The sequence below is a fragment of the Gopherus flavomarginatus genome, chromosome 1, assembly GCF_025201925.1.
Source record: "Gopherus flavomarginatus isolate rGopFla2 chromosome 1, rGopFla2.mat.asm, whole genome shotgun sequence".
NCBI classification, from domain to species: Eukaryota; Metazoa; Chordata; order Testudines; family Testudinidae; genus Gopherus; species Gopherus flavomarginatus.
This window is the reverse complement of record NC_066617.1, coordinates 136,492,335-136,513,124: the sequence shown is the minus strand read 5'-3', so window position 1 is coordinate 136,513,124 and position 20,790 is coordinate 136,492,335. Positions and strand designations below refer to the sequence as shown.

General features: G+C 42.5%; 1 protein-coding gene across 3 annotated transcripts; it reads left to right on the top strand.

Annotated features, from left to right (window-relative positions):
• The first annotated feature begins 1,552 nt into the window (after positions 1-1,552).
• LOC127057753 (cyclin-dependent kinase inhibitor 1-like) lies at positions 1,553-19,126 on the top strand. Of its 3 annotated transcripts, none has more exons than XM_050966797.1 (3): positions 1,553-2,208; positions 7,877-8,319; positions 14,029-19,126. In XM_050966797.1, coding segments are annotated over exons 1-3 (513 nt in total). In that variant the 5' UTR covers positions 1,553-2,206; the 3' UTR covers positions 14,097-19,126. The 3 variants fall into 3 exon arrangements, with proteins under 3 accessions (XP_050822754.1, XP_050822744.1, XP_050822763.1); XM_050966787.1 differs by lacking the exon at positions 1,553-2,208 and adding an exon at positions 7,107-7,149; XM_050966806.1 differs by lacking the exons at positions 1,553-2,208; positions 14,029-19,126 and adding exons at positions 7,107-7,149; positions 9,804-11,512.
• Positions 19,127-20,790: the final 1,664 nt, after the last annotated feature.

Below are 20,790 nucleotides of genomic sequence, written 5' to 3'. Positions count from 1 at the left end.
CTTTTCCTCTGCCTCCATTCCTTGCCATGGGTTTTACTGCAAGAGGGAACAATCCAATCCTGAGTCGCTTCAGGTTTACTTTTCAACGCAAAATATTGTATCTGGCTTTCCCCAGAAAAGTTTAAAGATGGGTTTGAAATGGGACATTTAAACTATTGTTTTGATATGCATTCCAGTGTGTGAATCCTTAGGGGGTAGAAAATAAAAGTATGGCAGAAACTTTTAGAGCTTTGGCAAGAACATGGCCAATTATGATGATACCAAATCTACGGCAGCGAGTTTACTGGAGTGGCCTTTGTATCCCATATCATTTCGTTCTCTCTTTCTAGCCATTCAAAACCTCTTTTATCCACTAATAAGCAGGATACTTGCACAGGACCACCTATGTCCCTTTAGGCTGCCTTGCCTGAGAATAAACAAAACGAAGCTTCTGGTGCTCTGAGATTCTTCCCACTTTTCCAGCTCTTGAACACCAACCTAAAGATTCAGGAGAAGCAGAAAACAAAAAGTAGCAGATTTTTGTCTGACTAGTGAGTGCCAGGAACTCCAGAGCTGTAATTCTTCGGTGAACACCAAGTTCCTTGTTGATGTGAGGCAAGCCACTTAACACTTTAACCTGGATAAATAGCCTGATCTGTAAAATGAGGATAATATTTACCTACCTCCTACTTCTTAGGGACATGGGAGGTTAATATTTGTAAAGCATTTTGAAGAGAAATAGTTCTATCTGAGTACTGTTATTAAAACACAGGGTACTATATTGCTGATTATGATTATAAATAAATACACAGTTACATTTCATTGTGATTATCAAAGATCTATTCATTATTTTAAGTATCAGTTTTCCCAAACTCAGATTTTTCTCCCTTTTTTTTTAAATAAAGGCAGGTTTTCCAATCTCTCTTCAATAAGTGCCATCAACATAGACACCAAAACATAGGGACCAAAAGTGCCATCAATAAACACAGATGCCAAAATGGACATTTAGAGGGCAAAATAGCTCTTTGAGGTATGGATGTTATTTTCATATTTGTCAGTAAAGCACCTGGCACACTTTTGACAATCCAATGGTGTTGTTACTATTAAATAGAGCTATATGTATTTAAATAAATTTGGGTAGACTGATTTTTTTAAGTGGGGAAACATGAAAATAAGGTAAAATTTCAGTGGAAAAAAAACTGGGATTATCCCTTTGAAAATGATTACAACTGTTATTAAAAAATCACATTTTTATCTGAAATTCTTTACCTTCTGTTGTGACAAATAATTCCTACAATTATTATACTTGAAAATTTAGAAAGAAAAAAGAATGTATCTTTTTCAGTGTTTGTGAATTTCAAAGCTCTTTGAATATTGTCACTTTCCCTTGCTCCTCTGCAGACTCTGTTGTTTGTATGAATCTTTCATAAGCAATCAGTGAGAAAAAAAACATTTTAAAAAACAAGGAAAATGTGATTGTGATGCCTCCCCTCCCCCTTCTTCCACCTAAGCAAAGAGGGTGAACGGCAGGACTGGTGGCTGAAACAATTTATTTAATTGTAACTGACTCGATTTCAACTTGATGGTGTTTCGCAAAAGGTAGTTGGCATCAAAAACATCCCAGCGAAAAACTGTCCCATCCTGAGTCACTCTCTGGGATTAATTTTTTCTCCATCTCCTGGATTGATGGTCCGCCTCCTCCTCCTCTTTTCCCTCCGCAGCAGTGTCCTCGCTGACTGCAAGTGTTTGGCTTAGATTTGGCCTATTTGGCAACCACCAGCTCTTAGGGGGAAGCAGTCACGTTGCAGAGCCACGTGCCAGTGCAGCGAGCGACTGGAAAGCAGCCCGGAATGTGAAAGTTAATCAGCCGAAGAGCAACAGCTTTACAAACTGCACATGAGGCAGGGCGGCCGGGCTGGGGGAGGGGGGAAACACTATGAAGAAGAGAGCAGCAGTACACGACGGAATCTGTCCATTCTGCAGCCATCAGCACACAGCAGCAGGATAAATCGCCTCTCAGTCATTCCCTGCTGCTGGGGAGCCTTTGCTAGGTGGTGAGGGAGGGGAAACCAAACATCTGGATGTCAACAAGACTCTTCTGTGAAGTCTGGAAGTGACAAGTGCCATCTTTCTCCACATCGGGGCAGCTGCGTCCCAGATCCGTGCGGGAAAAGCGAGCAATCCCCTTGTGGGAGAGGCAAACGTGACAAGCAGCGAGAGCCCCTACATGTGAGTGATCTTCTCTTTGAAATTGACTAACGCAAAAGGTTTATAGAAGCTAATAACCAAAGAACTGCTGTTACCGTGCTTACAGCCCCAGGGTTCACTTGTTGAGTAGATTAATAATTTCTGCTGCTGCTAATAATAATTCCCCATACAGCACTGACTGCATCCTCTGATTATTTCAGTCTCAGCCTGAGTCCAAATTCCAGTTCCCAGGACTGGGGAAAGGACCCTGCTTAACTAAACTTGGGAGACGCACATACAGACCCTAGTTTCACTTGTTGAATGACACTTGGAGCATCTGGTTTCTGTTCATGATTGACCTGATTTTCTCTCCCCTCCATCTTACGCTGTTTAAAGCCTTTCCGGCGTGCGTACGTGTGCTGGTGGCTGGGACTATGAAGGGATGGGCGGTCTGTTACACTGCCTGGGACTGGAGATGTCGCTGGAGTGAAGTCTAAGGCGACCATAGGGCCTGGATGGAGGAGGAGGCGGAGGGAAATGGGCGCTCAAATCTGGCCTCACGTGGAAAATTTGAATCTTCCCAGGGGAAAATCCTATCCTCTTTTCAGTTTTTGTCCCTTAAAGAAACACAAACACACCTAAATCAAAACCCCAAACTAACCCCTCGTCAGCAGGCAGTCCTCTCCCGGGTCTGACCCTTCCGCCCCGCTGTGGGAGCAGTAAAGTGGGGTGAATAAGTATGAACCAGCGCTGCCCAGAACGAGATTGGACGGATTGCTTTGCAACTAGACTTAATACGGGACCACGTGCTGATCGCTCGTGCGAGGTGTCACTCCAGAGGATCGCCACGGACTAGAGTGGAATTCCCCCGCGGAATGATCCTGGAGTAACTGAGATCAGGATCTGTCCCACTAATTAATTGATTATTATTATGCCCTCTTGCCACCGGTCCCGTTCCCTCCCGCCCTCCTTTGCTACTAGGAGTGTCTTCCCCGTGTAAATATTCGTTACCTCTCAATGTGCCCAGGCTGATTTATGTTTGCGGGGGGTAACTGAAGTCTAACGGAAAGAATCAAAGTACATTTGCGATTTGTTTACAAATCGGGCGCGCCCGATGATGTTCTAGGCTTGATGTCCTGGGAATACCGCCCCCCGCCGCAGCCTCCCGGGCAAAAGTGGCGCGTCTCGACGCGGATCCCAGACTGTTTGAGAATCCCGCGTCAGGGCTCTGATTCAGGTGTGCGGGGCATTCCCAGCGAGCATGCAGCAAAGCAAACACGGTTGGTGGGGGAGAAACAACCTCGGGGTTTATTGTTCCGATTGTGGTTATAATTTAGTAAGTGTTTTATTTGTTTTGGGGACGGCGAGGGTGGGGTTTTTTTTTGCTGTGTTGTTGTTTTTCTTTTACAATTACTTCACAGAATGTAGAAGTGTAGCCCCGACAATAATCGTAGCAGTGGTAGCGAGCGTAACTAGTTACAGTCGCATTGCATCCTCCCCGGTAGCATTTGGTGGAGAATTGGTTTTATTTTTCACTCCGAATCGCAGGTGTATCGAAGGGTCTGGCGAAATACTAGTACACCCAGGGCGCTCCTATTCCCCAGTGCTAACTCGCGGGGGGGGGGGAGGGGGGGAGTCTTTGCAAAGTTGCTGACCAGACTCTTTATCATTTATATTTGTCCTTATCATTTGTCTTCTCCTTAATCGCCCCATGTAAAGTCTGTAGATGGGAGAGAAAGATATGGCTTGTTAGCTTAACAAAGGCAGGAATGTTAATTGCCTTTTTGACTTCCCAGAGCAAATATAGAATATATTTGTGTGCAGTCAGGTGCGTATTTGTATTTGTACTTGTCTGTGTGCAAGGAGCCAAAAGTCCAACAGGATATTACATTTGGTTCCCTCTAGCTACGGACTTTCCCCTGGTTGGGCAGGTGAGCTGAAAGAGGGTGCTACAAAAATCCAGATCCATTCCTATGATTCTCTTCCTTCTAAGGGGGCAGACTAGTAGGAAGGATGTAGGTTGTAGGTTTCCCCTAAAGTCTGCCTAAGGTTTCCCATAGATTTCCCCTACATTCTGCAGCCACGCAGGATCATGTCAAGTGCTCTTCCCTGAGAAAGTGTAGGCAAGGATCGGGGACAGTGTCTCATTCCTTTGACACAGAAGTAAAGGGTTCCAGGGGGCCGCAGCTCAAGGGGTACTTGGGGAACCTGATGCCCCTGTTGATGGGAACCGTGTGAACAGCAGAGCCATTGCAGCTGGAAACACCCGGAATACATGACTCGTTCGTTCCCCAGCACTGGCGGCTGCGGGAGATCCGTTCAGCTGTTCTTGGAGAAGTCAGCTGTTCCCTTACCTAGTGTCTGAGGATATATAAAGTAACTCACACCCAGCGCCCTCCCTGCTGTCCTGAATCTGTGCAAGGGGTGAGCCATTCAAGGACGGACTGTGGTGCATATGCCTTTGCTGAGAAAGCATGGCAAGCACTAGGCAAAAACTAGGGAGAAAAGAGAAGAGGTCAGAGTAATTTGAAATTAGTGAAGGTGGTTATGCCTTTGTATTCCTCTGGAAAAGGTAAAAAGAGGCAGCCACCCACCCACAATAATGATTTATGTAGCTCTTATAGAGCACTTTTCATCATCAGTTCTCAAAGCCCTTTTCAAAGGAGGTTAGTATATTTATCCCATTTTACAGATGGGGAAGCTGAGACATAGCAAAGTCAGGAATAGAACCCAAGACTCTTGAGGTCCAATTCAGTGTTCTGTGCAGTAGACCACATTACCTAATAGGCATGTTGCGTATCTGAAAAAATTGGACTTTCCAACTAGAATTTTAAATGAAACCCACACACACACCATTATTATACTGAGGGAACAGTTCTCTGTAACGATGAGAATTTAATATTCCATCCAAACGTTTTCCCCCCAAAAAAATTATTTCAGTGTTTTGACCATTGATAAGAGCTGGTTGAACTATTTTGAAATTCAAAATGTTGACAAAATGTTCCATCAAAATTTCGAGGCAAAAAAAAGAATGTTAATGGAAATATGAATTCAATGTTGACTCATTCTCGTTGACATATAACCAGAGGGAAGTTAGAAATGGCCACCACTAATGCAGAGCCATGTTCTTCAACACTTACTTAGTCAGGCTGACATCAATGGAGCTACTTGTGTGAGTAAAGACAATACATGAATGAGGGTAGATTCACAGATTTTTAAGATCTGAAGGGACCACTGTGTTTATCTAGTCCAACATTCAGTATAACATGGCAATTGGACTTCCCCGAATTAATTCCTGTCTGAACTTGAACATAACTTTTAGACAAACGTCCATATTTGATTGAAAAACTTCCAGTGATGAGAGGACAAGGTCCACCGGTTGTTACTGCAACTCACAAAAATCAGTGGTCACGAGAGACTGAAGCGTACTGACCACAAAGATCAAGGTGCTAAATATGTTGTATGTAGAAGGTATTTCAGATTATTTTGGTTTTGCAGGTTTGTAACACACAGAGTTTTACATGCAGAATTAACATGTTGAACTCATTGCCACAACGTACCTCTAACGTCCAAGGCTTAGCAGGTTTCTAGAGAAACATTAGGGGTGAAATCCTAGTTCTATTCAAATCAATGATAAAGTTCCCATTGACTTCAGTAGGGCCAGGATTCCACTCTAGATATTTATGAACAATGAAAACATCCATAGCAATCAAATATGCCACAAGTTTGGCAAAGGTATGACCCCTCTTGATTCAAGGTATGAATGAAGACAGTAGGAAGAAACTTTCCCTAGGGAAAGGTTATTCTAGAATTAACCACTTCTTCTGAAGCAGCTGGTGTCGGCTGCTCTGGGTAACTCTACACAGCCCACAGCAGCAAGTCTCACAGCATGGGTCTGCAGGCGCAGGCTCCCCGGGCTCGTGCTATGGCACTCCCAGGGTCTGTCTACGCTGCAGCCGCTCCAATTACAACCTTGTTCGAGATCCTAAGTATGCATTCAGGCAGCTAGACCCTCTTGTCACCCATACCACCATGGCTACACTGTTATTTTTAGCATGCTAGCTCCATCAAAGCTAGCACACGTACATCTACCCAACTTGAAATTACAGCTCAGAGATAGGATATTGGGCTGACAAGACCGCTACTCCCATGTGGTATAGCTACTCCTGAGTTCCTCTAATCATAGACATGGGCGAGGCAGAGTCTTCTCTAATTAATGTTATTTAAGAGATTCAAAAATGCTATTACCAAAGATCAAAAATGTTTGAGAAATGCCATATTTTGTCTTTGCGAAATATAGCCCAAAGCCAACTTACAGTTCAGATGAGAAAAGTTTCTAATGCAAAAGATTATTTCCTGCAGTGCACTCACTACCTGTCCTTTCCTAATGTTGATGGATCACCTTTGAGTAAACTTAGTTTAAATGGCTGGAAGTTTGGCACCAGACAGAAAAGGGACAGAGCAGCAGTGTGATGATTATTAGCTATAGTGACAACCAGCACTGCTAGGAAAAGTGAAATTGCCTTTTGAGATTTTGGACACCACCCAAAGGTTTATTTTTGTTGCTGTATTTGCAGCTGCTTCTCCTTTACAGGCACTGAGGGCTCAGTGATAGCTCACAAAAGAAAAAATAAATGAAAACCATAATATTTAGAGACAATAATATTTTGTTTCTGTACTAGATATTTTCACATACAGAAGCACCAGGGGCTAGTAGTGGACTGAGAAAGTGGGAGTCTGGAATTACTTTGTCCTCTGGCTCTGCACTGCTTGGGTGCCCAGCTTTGGACAAATCACTTACCCTCTCTCAGTGTCCTATTCTGTATATCCTCCAGATTTCAGACCGGCAGCAGCTAGATCCACTCTGTGGCTGGACGCTAATGCATTCCTAAGGCCGCATTAGCCTCTGTGCTCCCTTTGCCTCCATCTCCATGGCAGAACAATGGTCCATGTCGAGAAAAAAATTGGATATCTTTCTGAAAGGTACGCTCTAGGCTCAACCAGAAGTTATGGATTTGATACAGGAATTACTGGGTGAGGTTCTATGCCCTGTGTAATGCAAGAGGTCAGAGTAGATGACCATAATGCAGGGGATGCATGCCCCTGAGCAGCTTCCACAAATCATATCCCTCCTCTCCCGCACAGTAGGAACTGCTGTGTGGCGAGCCCTCTGCACTCACCAACACTGAGATAGGATTTGCCCTTAGAGAGACAAAGATGGTGTTTTGCTTTTATTTTTATCTGTAGATGGAAAACAGCCTTTCCCTCTCCCCATTTTATTCTAGACGGGAGAACAAAAAATTTCAGGAAAAGGGTTATATTTCTGAGTTTCTTTCAGCTAACAGTTTGACTAACGCAGAGAGTGAATCAGAACAGTATCCCCATTAAAATAAAATCACTGGCTTTGTCACTTCTCCCCATCCTAAGCTTTCTTTTTTTTATCCCCTCTACTTATATTGGGATGTTTTTATCCCATCCTCTCCAGTGTGTCTTCTTCTTCCTCTGTATTGTTACCCACTCTGAGGCTCCAGTCAACATAGTCCACTGAAGTCAATGAGAGTTTTCCATGAAGACTGGAGATTGGCAGAAATTTTCCCAAACAGTTTCCCAACATTTCCTGTAAGAGGATCAAAAATAGCCTAACACTTGCTACATCCCCCATAGAGCATGTGATGCCTGATGTGTCTGATGATCTTTCTATCTCTGGCAGGGAATCGTTGCTCTGTACGCTCGTCGGTGAGCGGTGGATTGGAGAGCAAATGGAGTGGAGACCAGTGAAGGCAAACCGTGTACGAAGGAACCTCTTCGGCCCTGTGGACCATGAGCAGCTGCAGCAGGACTTCCAGCACATGCTGCGCAGCAGCATGGAGGGAGCCCAGCAGAAGTGGAACTTTGACTTCTTGCGAGACGTGCCAGCTGAGGGGCTCCTGCAATGGGAAGAACTACAGAGCCACGATGTCCCGGCCTTTTACCACAGTTGTGTGGTGAGTGAGGCTCGCAAGCCATTGAAGCCCTTGAACCAGGGCGTAGTCAAGGAGGTCAAGACTCACCACTTTGCCACAGTGACACTGACTGAGAACCCCAAAGTTGCCAAGAAAATGTCAGGCAAGAAGAGCCAAGCAGGGAAGAAACGAAGACAGACATCCTTGACAGGTGTGTGAGATTTGTACTCTATGCTGTTCAGTGGGTCAGAACTAGCTCTGAAAGCTTCACAGGAATTTAATCCTGATAGGCCTGTAACTAGCCTTGTCTTATACAAAAAACACTTCAAATAAATCAGATGACATTCCTGATGCAGACATATTAAGCGATCTTATCATGTGCAGTTTACATATGAGACAATTAAGATGATTTTCAAAAGGGCTGTGCACCTGCAGCTCCCATGGGCATCTGTGGGATTTGTGAATGCTCAGAAGTATAAAAATCAAGCCAAATAAGGGTATGGTTGCTCTGTCAAACTTAGGCCTGGTCTACATTAAAAAATTAGATTGAATTAGCTAGAGTGCTCAGGGCTGTGTAAACTTTTGCATCTTGAACACCATAATTAGGTCAAGTTAAGCCCGGAGTAGATCTAAGCACTCAGTGAGAACTCAAGATCAATTGTTCCATCAACCGAACTACCATCTCTCGGAAAGGTGGATTAACTACACTGATGGAAAACCCCTCTTCTATCTGTGAAGGAAGCATCTACACTGTGGTGCTAGAATGGCACAGCAGACGTAGCCTTAGAATAGGTGGGAGAGACTAGGCAACTAAAGGGAAGGGGGCGATGAAGAATAGTTAAAATTACTTGTCCAAGGTCAGCCTGGATCTCAAGTTGGATTGGCCAGCAAGACGGTATGACTTTCCCCAATTCTTTTCACAGATCTGCATAGTTAGCCATGTGTGCTCTTCCCAAAGTGCTGTCTGAGACACAGTGGACCAAGCAGAACCAGGGTAGGAGGAACAGGAACCAGAGAAGGTTGCCAGTTTTCATGCTAACTTCAGTTTGGATAGGATACTGAGTGAATGCATCCAGGAATTGTAAGAGCAGACCAGTCTTAAACCAGGCAGGAAGGCAGAAAGGACCAGCTTTTGAAGTGCTGAGCACCCGTAACTAGACACAGATTTTCAAAGGAGCTCAGATCACATTTAGGGTATGTTTCTACACTGGGATCAAGCTAGACAGCTAAATAGCAATGTGGACATTTTTGCATGGCAGTGGCTTGGGTTACCCACCCAAGTCCAAGACCACTCAACTCACTGTGTCCGAGCTTGGGCAGCTAACCCAAGCCACCAGCCATGCCACAACGTCAACACTACTATTTTCAGCATGTTAGCTTGAGCAGATCTAGCGCAAATCTCTCTGCCTGCGCTGAGAATCGCACCTCCCAGCCGCAGTGTAGACATACCCTTTGGCACCAACACCAGGGCAAAATTTTCAAAACTACTCAGCACCCAGTCACTTCTAGTGTGACACTTATCGCCAGATTGTTAAAAAGTGCTCAGCACCCAGCATGCTACACAGCATGCTGAAAATCTCACCACTTATTTTTATAGATAAATGGCAGCTGAGATCTTTTAAAAATCTGCCCTAATTGTGAGTGCTGAGCAATTTTGAATATCTTATCCTGATTATATTTCATTTATCCACACAGGGATATTAGTTGTCCTGGACGCCTGAACAACAAGATTCTTTCTAGCCTATATGGAGAGGGGGAGCCTAATGAGAAGTACCAGCCTGAAATTGTCAAAAAGGATAATTAAACTAAGACATTAGGAAACTTCTTTTGAATAGTGATGCAGATCAGACAATAGACTAATTTGCCAGAAGAGGCTATGGCATAAGCTGAGTGCAAGCAAACAATATGTGTTTTAATACAGCCAAATGTAAATGTGTATGTCTAGGAACAAAGAATATAGGCCATATTTTCAGGGTGGGGAACTGTATCCCGGGAAACAGCGACTCTGAAAAAGATTTAGGGTCATGGTAAATATTTAACTGAACGTGACAGCAGGGCTAATGTGATGCTTGGATCCATAAATGGATGAATCTCGAGTAGCAATAGAGAGGTTATTTTACTCTCTATTTGGCACTGGTGTGACCATTCCTGGAATACTGCATCCAGTTGTGTCCACAATTCAAAAAGGATGTTAATAAATTGAAGAGGATTCAGAGAACAGCCATAAGGTTGATTAAAGTATTAGAAAACATGCTTTGTAGTGATAGACTCGAGGAACAAAACCTATTTAGCTTAACAAAGAGAAGGTTAAGGGATGATTTGATTACAGTCTATAAGTACCTACTTGGGGAACAAATTCTGATAATGGGATCTTCAATCTAGCACATAACATGATCCAATAGCTGGATGTTGAAGCTACACAAATTCAGATTGGAAATAAGGTGTAAATTTTTTGACAGTGAGATTAATTAACCATTGGAATTACTTACCAAGGGCCGTGGTGTAGTCTCCATCATTTGCAATTTTTAAATCAAGGTTGGAAGTTTTTTCTAAAAAAAATATGCTCTATGGATTATTTGGGGAAAGTTCAATAGTCAGAGTAGATGATTACAGCGGTCCATTCTGGCCTTGGAATCTATGAGTCACCATCATTAGAGAGGTTCAAAATGGACTACATCTTAGTGATGAGAGGACAATCCTACACTAGAGCACAGGACGGAGATACTTAATGCACTTTTCATCTCCAAAGCACTTTTCAGATATTAACTAATTAACAGTATAATATAACTGTAGGAGTACATGGGCATTATTCAGACTTCAGTGTGTTGGAGGGTATCACTATTCAGCTGCAAATCTCTGTCTAGCAGTGTAAGAGCAAATTATGCAAATATTTCCAAGGGATATTTTCTTCCATTCTGTTTGCCCTGGTAAACATTTCAACAGGGGATGTGGAAACCAAAACAGCAAGTTGCACAGCTTAACACTTTCCCATATTTGTTTTGACAAGGGAAAACTTGTTGTTTAGAAATTGGTCCCCCAAGAATTCTGGATGCAATGAAACTGATCTATCAGTATATTCTGCCTATTTTGGTGGGGCTTTGAGCTTGTTCCATTTCTCTCTCTCTCTATTTCTCTCATAAACACCCATTTATCCTCCATATCACCGCCTCCACAGTACCTCAAAATCTCCCATCAAGATCTGAAGATCTGTACTCTGCTCCCTCTGGAACAAGATGCAACTAATCAGTGTGACAGCTGGATTAGTCATCTAGAGTGATGCCTACCCCCGGGGGCCAAAACTATTCTCTGTGCCACACTCCCAACCTCTGTCATCCCAGAGAGTGTGTACTAAACTTTAGACGGGTTTTGAACACAGGTATCTGCTCTCTGATTTAGTCAAGCAGAACTCAGTAATGCTTTGCATTAAAGTCATGCAATGGTGCATTTAATTTACACTATAAAAGACAGCAGTGGTCTGGTTAAATAAATATCAAAGTCTTCAAAAGCAACATGGATTCTGTGGACACTGGAGCCACCAGAATGGGGGGAGCTGAAGCCTTCTCACTGTATCTGACTCCTTGGGCAGGGAAAGTTAATTAACCAGTAAAAGTGCGGTTTTGCCATATTCCCAGCTCATTCGACACAAGCATACCATCAGATCCAGCCTCTGTTCTGATTCCATGAGAGGGCTTCACAGCTGCAGATTTACAGTACAGCTAAGCTTTATTCTGGCCTTTTCCAGGAACTGAAGTGAGCTGTCTTTTTTGTAAGCCGGATTTCAAGATGCATCAGTGGCCAGAGCTAGAGAAGGAGCCAAGGGAAGGAAAGACATTTTCCATGCAGTATCAGCCTCCCACTTTCACATGCCAGCTCTCATCCTTTTGTTTTCAGAGCACTGTGGACTTGACTTTGGTCATGTCTACACTACGGGTGCTACAGCAGCACTGCAGTTATGCCCCAGGAGTGTCATAGTGTAGATGCTTTCTATAGTGATGGAAAGATTTAAGCCACCTCCCTTGAGTGGCAGTAGCTAGGTTGATGGAAAAGCTTTTCTGCTGACTCAGCTGTGTCTACACAGGGAGTGAGGTTAGATCCATCTACTGGATTAGTGGTTTCAAGGTACTGGGTAAAATTTTCAAAAGTGACTGGTCTACACTACAAAGTTAGGTTGAGCTAGCTACATCACTCGGGTGTGAAAATTAACCCCCCGAAAGATGAATTTAAGCCAACCTAAGCCCCTGTGTCATCACCACGAGGTTAATGAAGAGTTCTTCCATCAACCTAGCTACCGCCTCCCAGGGAGGTGAATTTATTATAGCCGTGGAAGAACCCCTTCACTACAGCAGTGCAACTGTGCCGCTGTAGCATTTCTAATATAGACATACCCTTAGGCACTTAGAGCCCAGATCTTCAAAGGCATTAGGTCCCTAACTTCCATTGAAATCAATGTAAGTTGTGCACTTAAATTCATTTGAGGATCTGGTCCTAAGAAGCCTTAGTTCCACTGACTTCCATCAAGACTTTGGCTCCTACATGCACAAGTCCCTTTTGAAAATGGAACTTGGGCTCCTAAATTACATAGATGCCTTTGAAAATGTTACTCTTGCTAAAATTCACCATTGATGAAAGTGAGGATAACGCCAATGAAGTCACTTATGAATTTGACCCACCAAGTATAATTCACAATATATCTCTCCTCCCCAGTACAAACTGGAGGACAGTATATATATAAAGTCTCGTGACTAGAAGAATTAACAGTTGTGAGGATTATACTTTGTAAGAGCTCAGATATCCCACTTATTATTGTTACTCCTCTCCCCTTATTCCCCACCAAGAACTTCATGTGACATTTGTAGGCCTTTTTTCCCTCATGAATTAGCTGCTCAGACTCCCAACAATATGTGGTATTAATTTAGGTCACCTCTATACATATTATCCTCATCATAAATCTACCAACAGAACTTAATGAAATTGGATGCAGGATTGTCTTTGCAGAACTTGGCTGTGAAAACCTATAGAATTCCAGAGAGTGTCCTCTGCCAGTAGTATTCTCTGTAGAAATGAATACAACTGTAAGCTGCTAGGACTCCATGAATATTTGCTGCATACATTGCCATTTTGGTTATGTGAGAAAGTGAAGTTAAAACATTATGAGGGCCAAATCCTCAGCTGGTGTAAATTGGAATAGCTCTATTAAAGCCAATGGAGCCAGTTTACACTAGCTGACAATGTGGATCCCTACCTGTAAATGTGAGTAAACTTTCAGTTTAATTTCAGCTGAATTTGTCCTGTTAACTACCTGAAAAATGTCTTTGTTTCTGTGTTAGAAAAAAAATCACTACTTAGTGTTTCCACAAATTATGGAAAGCAGGTCATGGTTCTGTTGTTAGGCTGAGTTCTGCACTTGAAGCAGGAATTAAATCACTTTGCTATGGATGAAGAATACACAGTATTTTCCCCATAATTACAGCCCTTACTCTCTGAGTACAGAATGAATAATAATTCAGTGTTACTGCAAGGTTATATTTGATGTAATAAGTAGAATGTTATTGGTAAAGTTCGGCATAATTATAATTATTCTGATGTTATTCTAAACTGCAGATCTTTTTTAAGGTGGCAAAAGAGCACTGAAAAACAACTGTTTCTGACCAGAAAACACTACTGTACTGGATCTAAAAGTCAGAGAGTAAAATGTCACATTGCTCAGCTTATATAAGAGAGTCCAAAGTCCTTTGATCTGTGCTGAATAAAAGCCAGCACATTTCCTTTGTTTGTTTGGTATTACATAGCTTTATATGGAACATACTAAAGGTATTAGTTTTGTTCCCTCGTGGGCCTTAGAGAAACCTACCTGACATTTCTTTAAAACATCATTCACCACTTCAGCAGTTTCTAATTCTGTTTGTTTGCTATTTTACAGATTACTACTCAGCTAAGAAGCAAGTCAAAACTAACACTCAAGCTGCTGCAAAGAATTTGGCTTTCTGAAATGAAACACAGGATTGATCTGCACTAGAGATGTTATAAAGAGCTGCCAAGTTTATTTGACATTCAGAAATTGTGTGTGCAGGCTACAAATGCTTGAGGGCATCACATGGATTGATATATTCATGAAAGAACTGATGGAAAGTCTTATAAACACAACAAAACTCGCATTGGAATGAGGTTAAACTGGAAGCCCCTTTGCTAAGGGTCACTGGCCTTAAAGGTGTTGGTAAGCAAATTTGGAAATGTTACGGGAATTGGCTAATAGTAGCAACTTAACCATGTGCGTTTAAAAGAATACTGCATATGAGAAAGCAGTAAACATAAGATTAAACAGCTGTACAAATGTACTGCTATGTTTGAACATGTCAAAATATGACCAAGACCATATGATATTTCCTATTTTGTATATTTTACATCTTTAATGTATAGCTTGTTCCCTATTTCTAAGAGTGATGGCTTATCCAATCAATAAGCTTCAACAGCTAAACTCTACAGATCTGATTTTTTTTAAAAAGTTCCCAACCCAGCCTACAATTTTTAAGGTGCAAAATTGTGGTTATACTTTTGTACCCACAACTATTTGTGGACATAAATGGTGGTATTTATGTGGCAAATTCTCTGCTGCTGTAAATGGACACAGCTGTAGTTACTTCAGCGGAGTTTTGCCCATTTACATCGGTAGAGAATTTGGTCCTACGTGTCTGTCTACTTGACTGTGTTAAAAAATCATGGTGTTAACATGTGACTGTTGAAAATTTATGTCTGCAAATTTGCACCCATGAAATCAGGGATCTTATGTTAAAATCATTCCCTATATCTGCTGGGGCAAATATAGCCTTCATTTTCACCTGTGCAACTCCATTGAGACCAATGCGTGTGTGAAAATGAGAGCAATATTTGCCCTGTTGGCACAGTGTTTTGTAATGCAGGTTACTATGGAGACATTTGGCCAGATTCATAAAGAAACGTAGGCATGGTGGTGCTCAGCATCATCACACCTAACTTTTAGGTTCCTAGGAACTTCCTAGGATTCACAAAACCTGAGTTCAGTGCCTAGGCTCCCTGTACAGTGAATGGAGGGAGATAGGTGCCTCAGAATTGGATTCACAAAAGCCAGCAGGCTAGGCAGCTCCTTGCCCATGCTAGCAATTGGGAGATGCCAAAATTAGGGGGGAAGGGGTGATAAGCTGCACCCCTGTCAGTGAGATGTGTGTTGAAGTCTGGGCTGCAGGGAGGTACCTCATTTGGCTTCCGATTCTCATGTGCAAGCCCTCTCTTGGGGTTAGTCTACACTGCTTTAGCAAGATTTTGGGGGGTCGGGGGAAAACCACCCACATAACTTTGAGCCCAGTGGTTCGGGTACTCAGAGGCGGTAGGTCCAAGTTCAAAACTCTTCCCCCCCATAAGTGAAGGTGGGACTAGAACTGGGGGTTCCCACATCCCAGGTATAAGCACCCTAACCACAGGGCTAAAACATTGGAGGGAGGGCATCCTCTTTGCTCACCTCCAGCCATTTTGTGTATGCTCGTGTATAGGGGCCCAATCCAGTAGTTAAGCTCTGAAGATGCTTACCAGATTGTCCCCTGCAGGAAAGTTGGGCAGAGGAACTCCTGTCTTTCCTTGGTTCATGCATCACTCTGGGGTTAAGTATCTGGATGCCTAGCATGTGGCTGCAGTGTGCACGCTCAGAGGAAGAGCCATAGGTGCCTAGGGAATATTTCCTGCTGAAATGTAGGTGCTGAGTGAGTTTAGGCACCTACAGGATTTGGTGGCAGCTGGGACTGGGATGGGATTTGTGAATCCTATTGTTGCCTGATTCTGGGATTTGGGCACCTAAAGTGGCAGTTAAGCACCTAAGTCCTTTTATGAATTTAGCCCATTGTTTTTTTATTTTTATTTTTTAAGTCTGCATCATGGTGTTTCCATTACTATTTAGGATTTTTGTACAAGAAGAGAAAAAGTTTAATAGCACTAGCTCATCTATCCCTCTTGGCATTGCATGGATTATTATTTCTAGGTGTTTTTGTACCACACACGCTTCCTTTCTATTTCCCTTCTCCACTCCACTCACCAATTTGGATAATTGGGTTTTATGGCTCTTGGCAGCCAGTGTGTAAAATGTAAAGAGAAACCTACAAAATATACATTTTACATTATTCTTGTTCATATGGACTTGAGTAAGCTGCTGTGTTTCATAAACGAGTTTGGAAAGACCGCTGTGATTTGGGCATTTTAGAAATTACACGATTGAGAACTGCTTGTTGCCTAAAATCTAAATATACGAAGTCTTGTACAGTAGATTTTGTCTGGGTATATACATATTTGTGTATGCTATACACATGGGATCCAGTTTATACATGCTCACACAGATATTACATGCAACACCAAGACAGGATAATTATTTTTCCATAGGAACAGTGATGTTTAGATGTAAACAACAGTTCATTAAAGCTACCAAAATATACCCAATTTTAATGAGAAAAGGCAGTGAATCAAGCCTGTTCCTTTATGTGCTGAGCTACGAGCTCTCAGCATGTTGCAGGCATAGGTGCTGAAACTAGGAGTACAGAGGGTGCTGCTGCACCCCCTGGCTTGACGTGGTTTCGACCATATACAGGGTTTACAGTTTGAGTCAGTGGGTCTTAGCACCCCCACTATACAAATTGTTCCAGCACCCCTGGTTGCTGAGTCTATATTTTCAACTCCAGGCAAGTGAGAGTCAAGAGAAATTATTTCTCTTTTTAGTCTTTGACCTGGGAACCACAGAAACAAAGGGCCCAATCCTGCTCCTACTAAAATCAATGGGAGTTTTACACAATGGAGTCAGGATGAGACTCCAAATGGAAAATATTGTGAGTTAACTGAGTGTGTGTGTTTGTATGCTCAGCAATCCTGTTACAATAGAGATGGCATGCTGGGAAATAGTATGTTTTCTTACTTCTGGTGATAACTAAGACAAATCTATTTTTTTAAGTGTGTGATTTTCTCTGATTTGAAAAAAAAATTGCACAACCTTATGTTTTCTGTGTGTTTGTGTGTTTTTAAAATCAGACCGACGACACTGTGTACCTTCTTGTTTTGTAGTGATGTGCTAAGCAGCCTTATTTTCTGATCAGTATGACAGGAGCTGCACAAAAAAAAGACTGTACATCTGTCATGCGCAAGGTTACCATGATGTTGCCTTGTTTTCTTATAGGGGAAAAGGGATACCTCTTTTAGAGGAAAATTCTGATAGCTTGTCAGGATTTGAGCTTGTCAAGGCGTGAGACTGCAGGTTAGAATTTAGCCCATCCAAATTTCTAACATCTCTGCCAGTTATGATTGTGAATATTAGCTCAGAATGTTATAGTTAATAAAAAAAATCTGCTGGCAAGATGCAGGGATATCTTGTGGCTTGATATCTATATATATTTTTAAAGTTTCTTAATTACACAATATTGTAAATGAGGGTACAGTGTACAGAAAGAAAGAGTTTTATTTTCTTACTGCTCCACTCCATGGTGGGTGCAGTTAGGATGTCCTGATACTAAGTAATATAGGACCAGATGCTCAGCTAGTGTGAATTCTTGTAGCTCACTGAACTGCGGTGGAGTTTATACCAGCAGAGGACCTGGCCAGAGGTATTTTGCACTAGTGCCTTGTGTTACTACAGACCAGAAGTTTATGACAAGCAGCTAATCAATTGCATACATAAGCTGCCTCCTCTCTGTGCACAAATTCATATGAGTACTGCAATAGCAGTCCTGCAGCTATTAGCCCTACTGCTGAGAATGACAACAGGCCTCTGATTGGTTGCTGAGGTTTGTCATGCATGGGATAGAGAACAGACTATTCGAAATCTTCTTTTATTCAATAGTTAACATTCTGATGGAGAGGTATTTTAACAAGGAAACATGGAGTCAACATCTTTTTTTTCCCTTTTATCCTGTGAATTGCACTTTCCTGTCAAACACAATTTAGAATTTTCTTTACAGAGACATTTCAGTAGTAATACCTAATAATAATACCGAGCAGCAAAAAATAAAATAATTAAATGGGCCCAAAACATTCCCAGTCTTTAAATGTATGGGAAAGGAGGCAGACCCACTTGAAGTTAAGCAGTATACTGTAGCTTTAGTATATGTTTAGTTCCATTTAAGTATACAGTGCTCTGACTGAACTAAATATTATACAGTAATGAAGCTGTTTGAGGCATATTTGCTGACCATTGACTTTGATTGGCTGCCTGCGTGTCTGACACAGACCAACAATCAAATCCCCAAGTAGCACTTTTTCATAAGGAGACGCAAGGTGCTGTGTTCTGGAACTGACATAAATTGGGCATTAAAGAGGTGGTAGCAGCACTGTTTCAAGGTATCTTAAATGTACTTCTGATTACACAGCTGAGGGAGAACTAAATCAGGAATCCATGATATTTAATTGTTTTAACCTCCACCTGTTAATAAATAGACAGCTAATCCCTCTGAGCTCCCTTTCTCAGGTATAGATCATTTCATTCAAGTCCTTTGGCAGCAATTGAGGAAATGGGGCCACATCAGCAAGATAGCCAGGAAAAGTGACACTAGATGCTTTCGGTTATTTTCAGGATAGAACAAATAGAGCTTTCTTCTACAACTTCTCTGCAACTATCATAGGGACCCTTCTGTAGGTCAGTATTGTTTTTCTGGAGAACCTATGGATGAGTTACAGTAGACACCTATATTCTGCCATTAGCTTTTGGATCTTTATTAATGGGTGGATGGAGGGACTTATTTATTCCAAAGCTTGTGAACTGCTGTGAGAAAAGTGGATTTTCTCCATTCAAATGGCAAATCTAATGGGTCAACAAAGTGCATTCTGAAATTCAGAGGGTTTATGTTATACAAGGTACTTTATTTCAGGTATTAATTTTGCTTTGCTTGGAATCTTGTAATACTGTAGGTTCAATGCATTTCAATGTAAGAGTGTTGATGTGTGAAGTGTTTGGTTGTCAACTGTGGATATTTGCAATATCATAAATAAAAACTGGTTCATTTCTTGTGTTTTTTTACAGCAAACGAGACTGAGTTGTCCTCTCTTCAGGCACTTTTTTTTTATTTCTTCGCAACTCTGATTTGGACTCTATCCACTTTCCCCCCAATACCGTTCTGCTTTCACAGTGCATCACTGACACAAACAAAACATTGGCACGGCATTTGGGGTCATTTAAACTCAGCTAATCTAGAATCCAGAAAAATGGACTTTGCCTCTCCAGCGGGTCTTTCCATATTTTCCCACTGAAACATCACAAACATAGGTGCCGAGTGGCTATGGCTAGAGGGGTTTAGTCCCTCCGCCCTCAATCTATCCCTGTCTTGCCACCCCCACCACTGCATGTAAGCCCAGCTTGGCCAGTAACAGCCCATGTCCAGCAGGATCAGGACGGACTCATAGAGTAAGGGCCCCACCTGTGCATGGGCGTGTGCATCACATGACTCCGTGAGAGGCTCCTCAAAACAGCAAGAGTCCATGGGTCAGAGAGGGAAGCCAGGCCCAGCCTCACAGGACAGGTGCCGCTGCTGCAGGGAGAGTGTAGGGCGGGCTAGCCCTCCAAGCCCTCCCCTGCCTCCACTCTTTACTGGGCTGGGATACAGCCAGCAAGCTCCCACACGGTATGCACCGGAGAGTGGGAACTGACACACACATGCAGCAGGCAGTTGCCTGCACATAGGCTGGGCACTCAGCCCCACCGCTTCCCCCCCACCCTCAAAAGAATAGACGTCTACGGCTTGGGTGACCAGATGTCCCAATTTTATAGGGACAGTCCCAATATTTGAAGCTTATTCTTCTATAGGCACCTATTACCCCCCACCCCCTGTCCCAATTTTTCACACTTGCTATCTGGTCACCCTACCTGTGGGTGCAAATAGTGAATCAAAAGTGAATCAGAAGCCCATTTTTCTTTCCTTCTCTTCACAGATATGTTTTTGCTGAGGAACCACTGCCTTTCTAGTGGTCTCAGCGATCCTCCAGTTACCCCTGGCATGAAACACTACCATCAGGTGTTACACTAAAATTAATTCAAATTTACAAAGGCTGGAGTGCTAGCCCTGGGTCCTGCACAGATTCCAACACTCGTAGTTATAGCTCACCTAGGATGACCAGATGTCCCGATTTTATAGGGACAGTCCCAATTTTGAGGGCTTGTTCTTATATAGGCTCCTATTACCCCCCACCCCCATCCGGATTTTTCACATTTGCTGTCTGGTCACCCTAATCTCACCTGACTAAATCTTCCCTGCGGTTTCATTTGGCTGTGACATTTTTCAATTCCTGCGCTAAACTGCTGCAGAGAACTGTAGGGACATATTAAGCATCTGCCATGTTTTACCCCAGAAGTGGCTGCACTTCAATACCAAATGAAGTGATTCACATTTTATATTATATGCACACACATGCTTATTAACTATTACTATATTGCCTATAGGTCAGTGGGAGCTACTGGGCAGACAGCACTTTTGAAAATCAGGCAGTTACCTAAACATGGTTTAGGAGCCTAACTTTAGGCTTCTGCTTTTGAAAATCTTGGCCCAAACCATTCTTCCTCTCACAAAGTAGTGTGGGTAAATAGCAGAGCGAAGTGTATTACCTTTGATGGCAGTCACCTGCACTCTGCCCATTAAAACATCTCCTCTGAGCAGCTTCAAACAGCTGCCAATGTGAAAAAAAAAGAAGA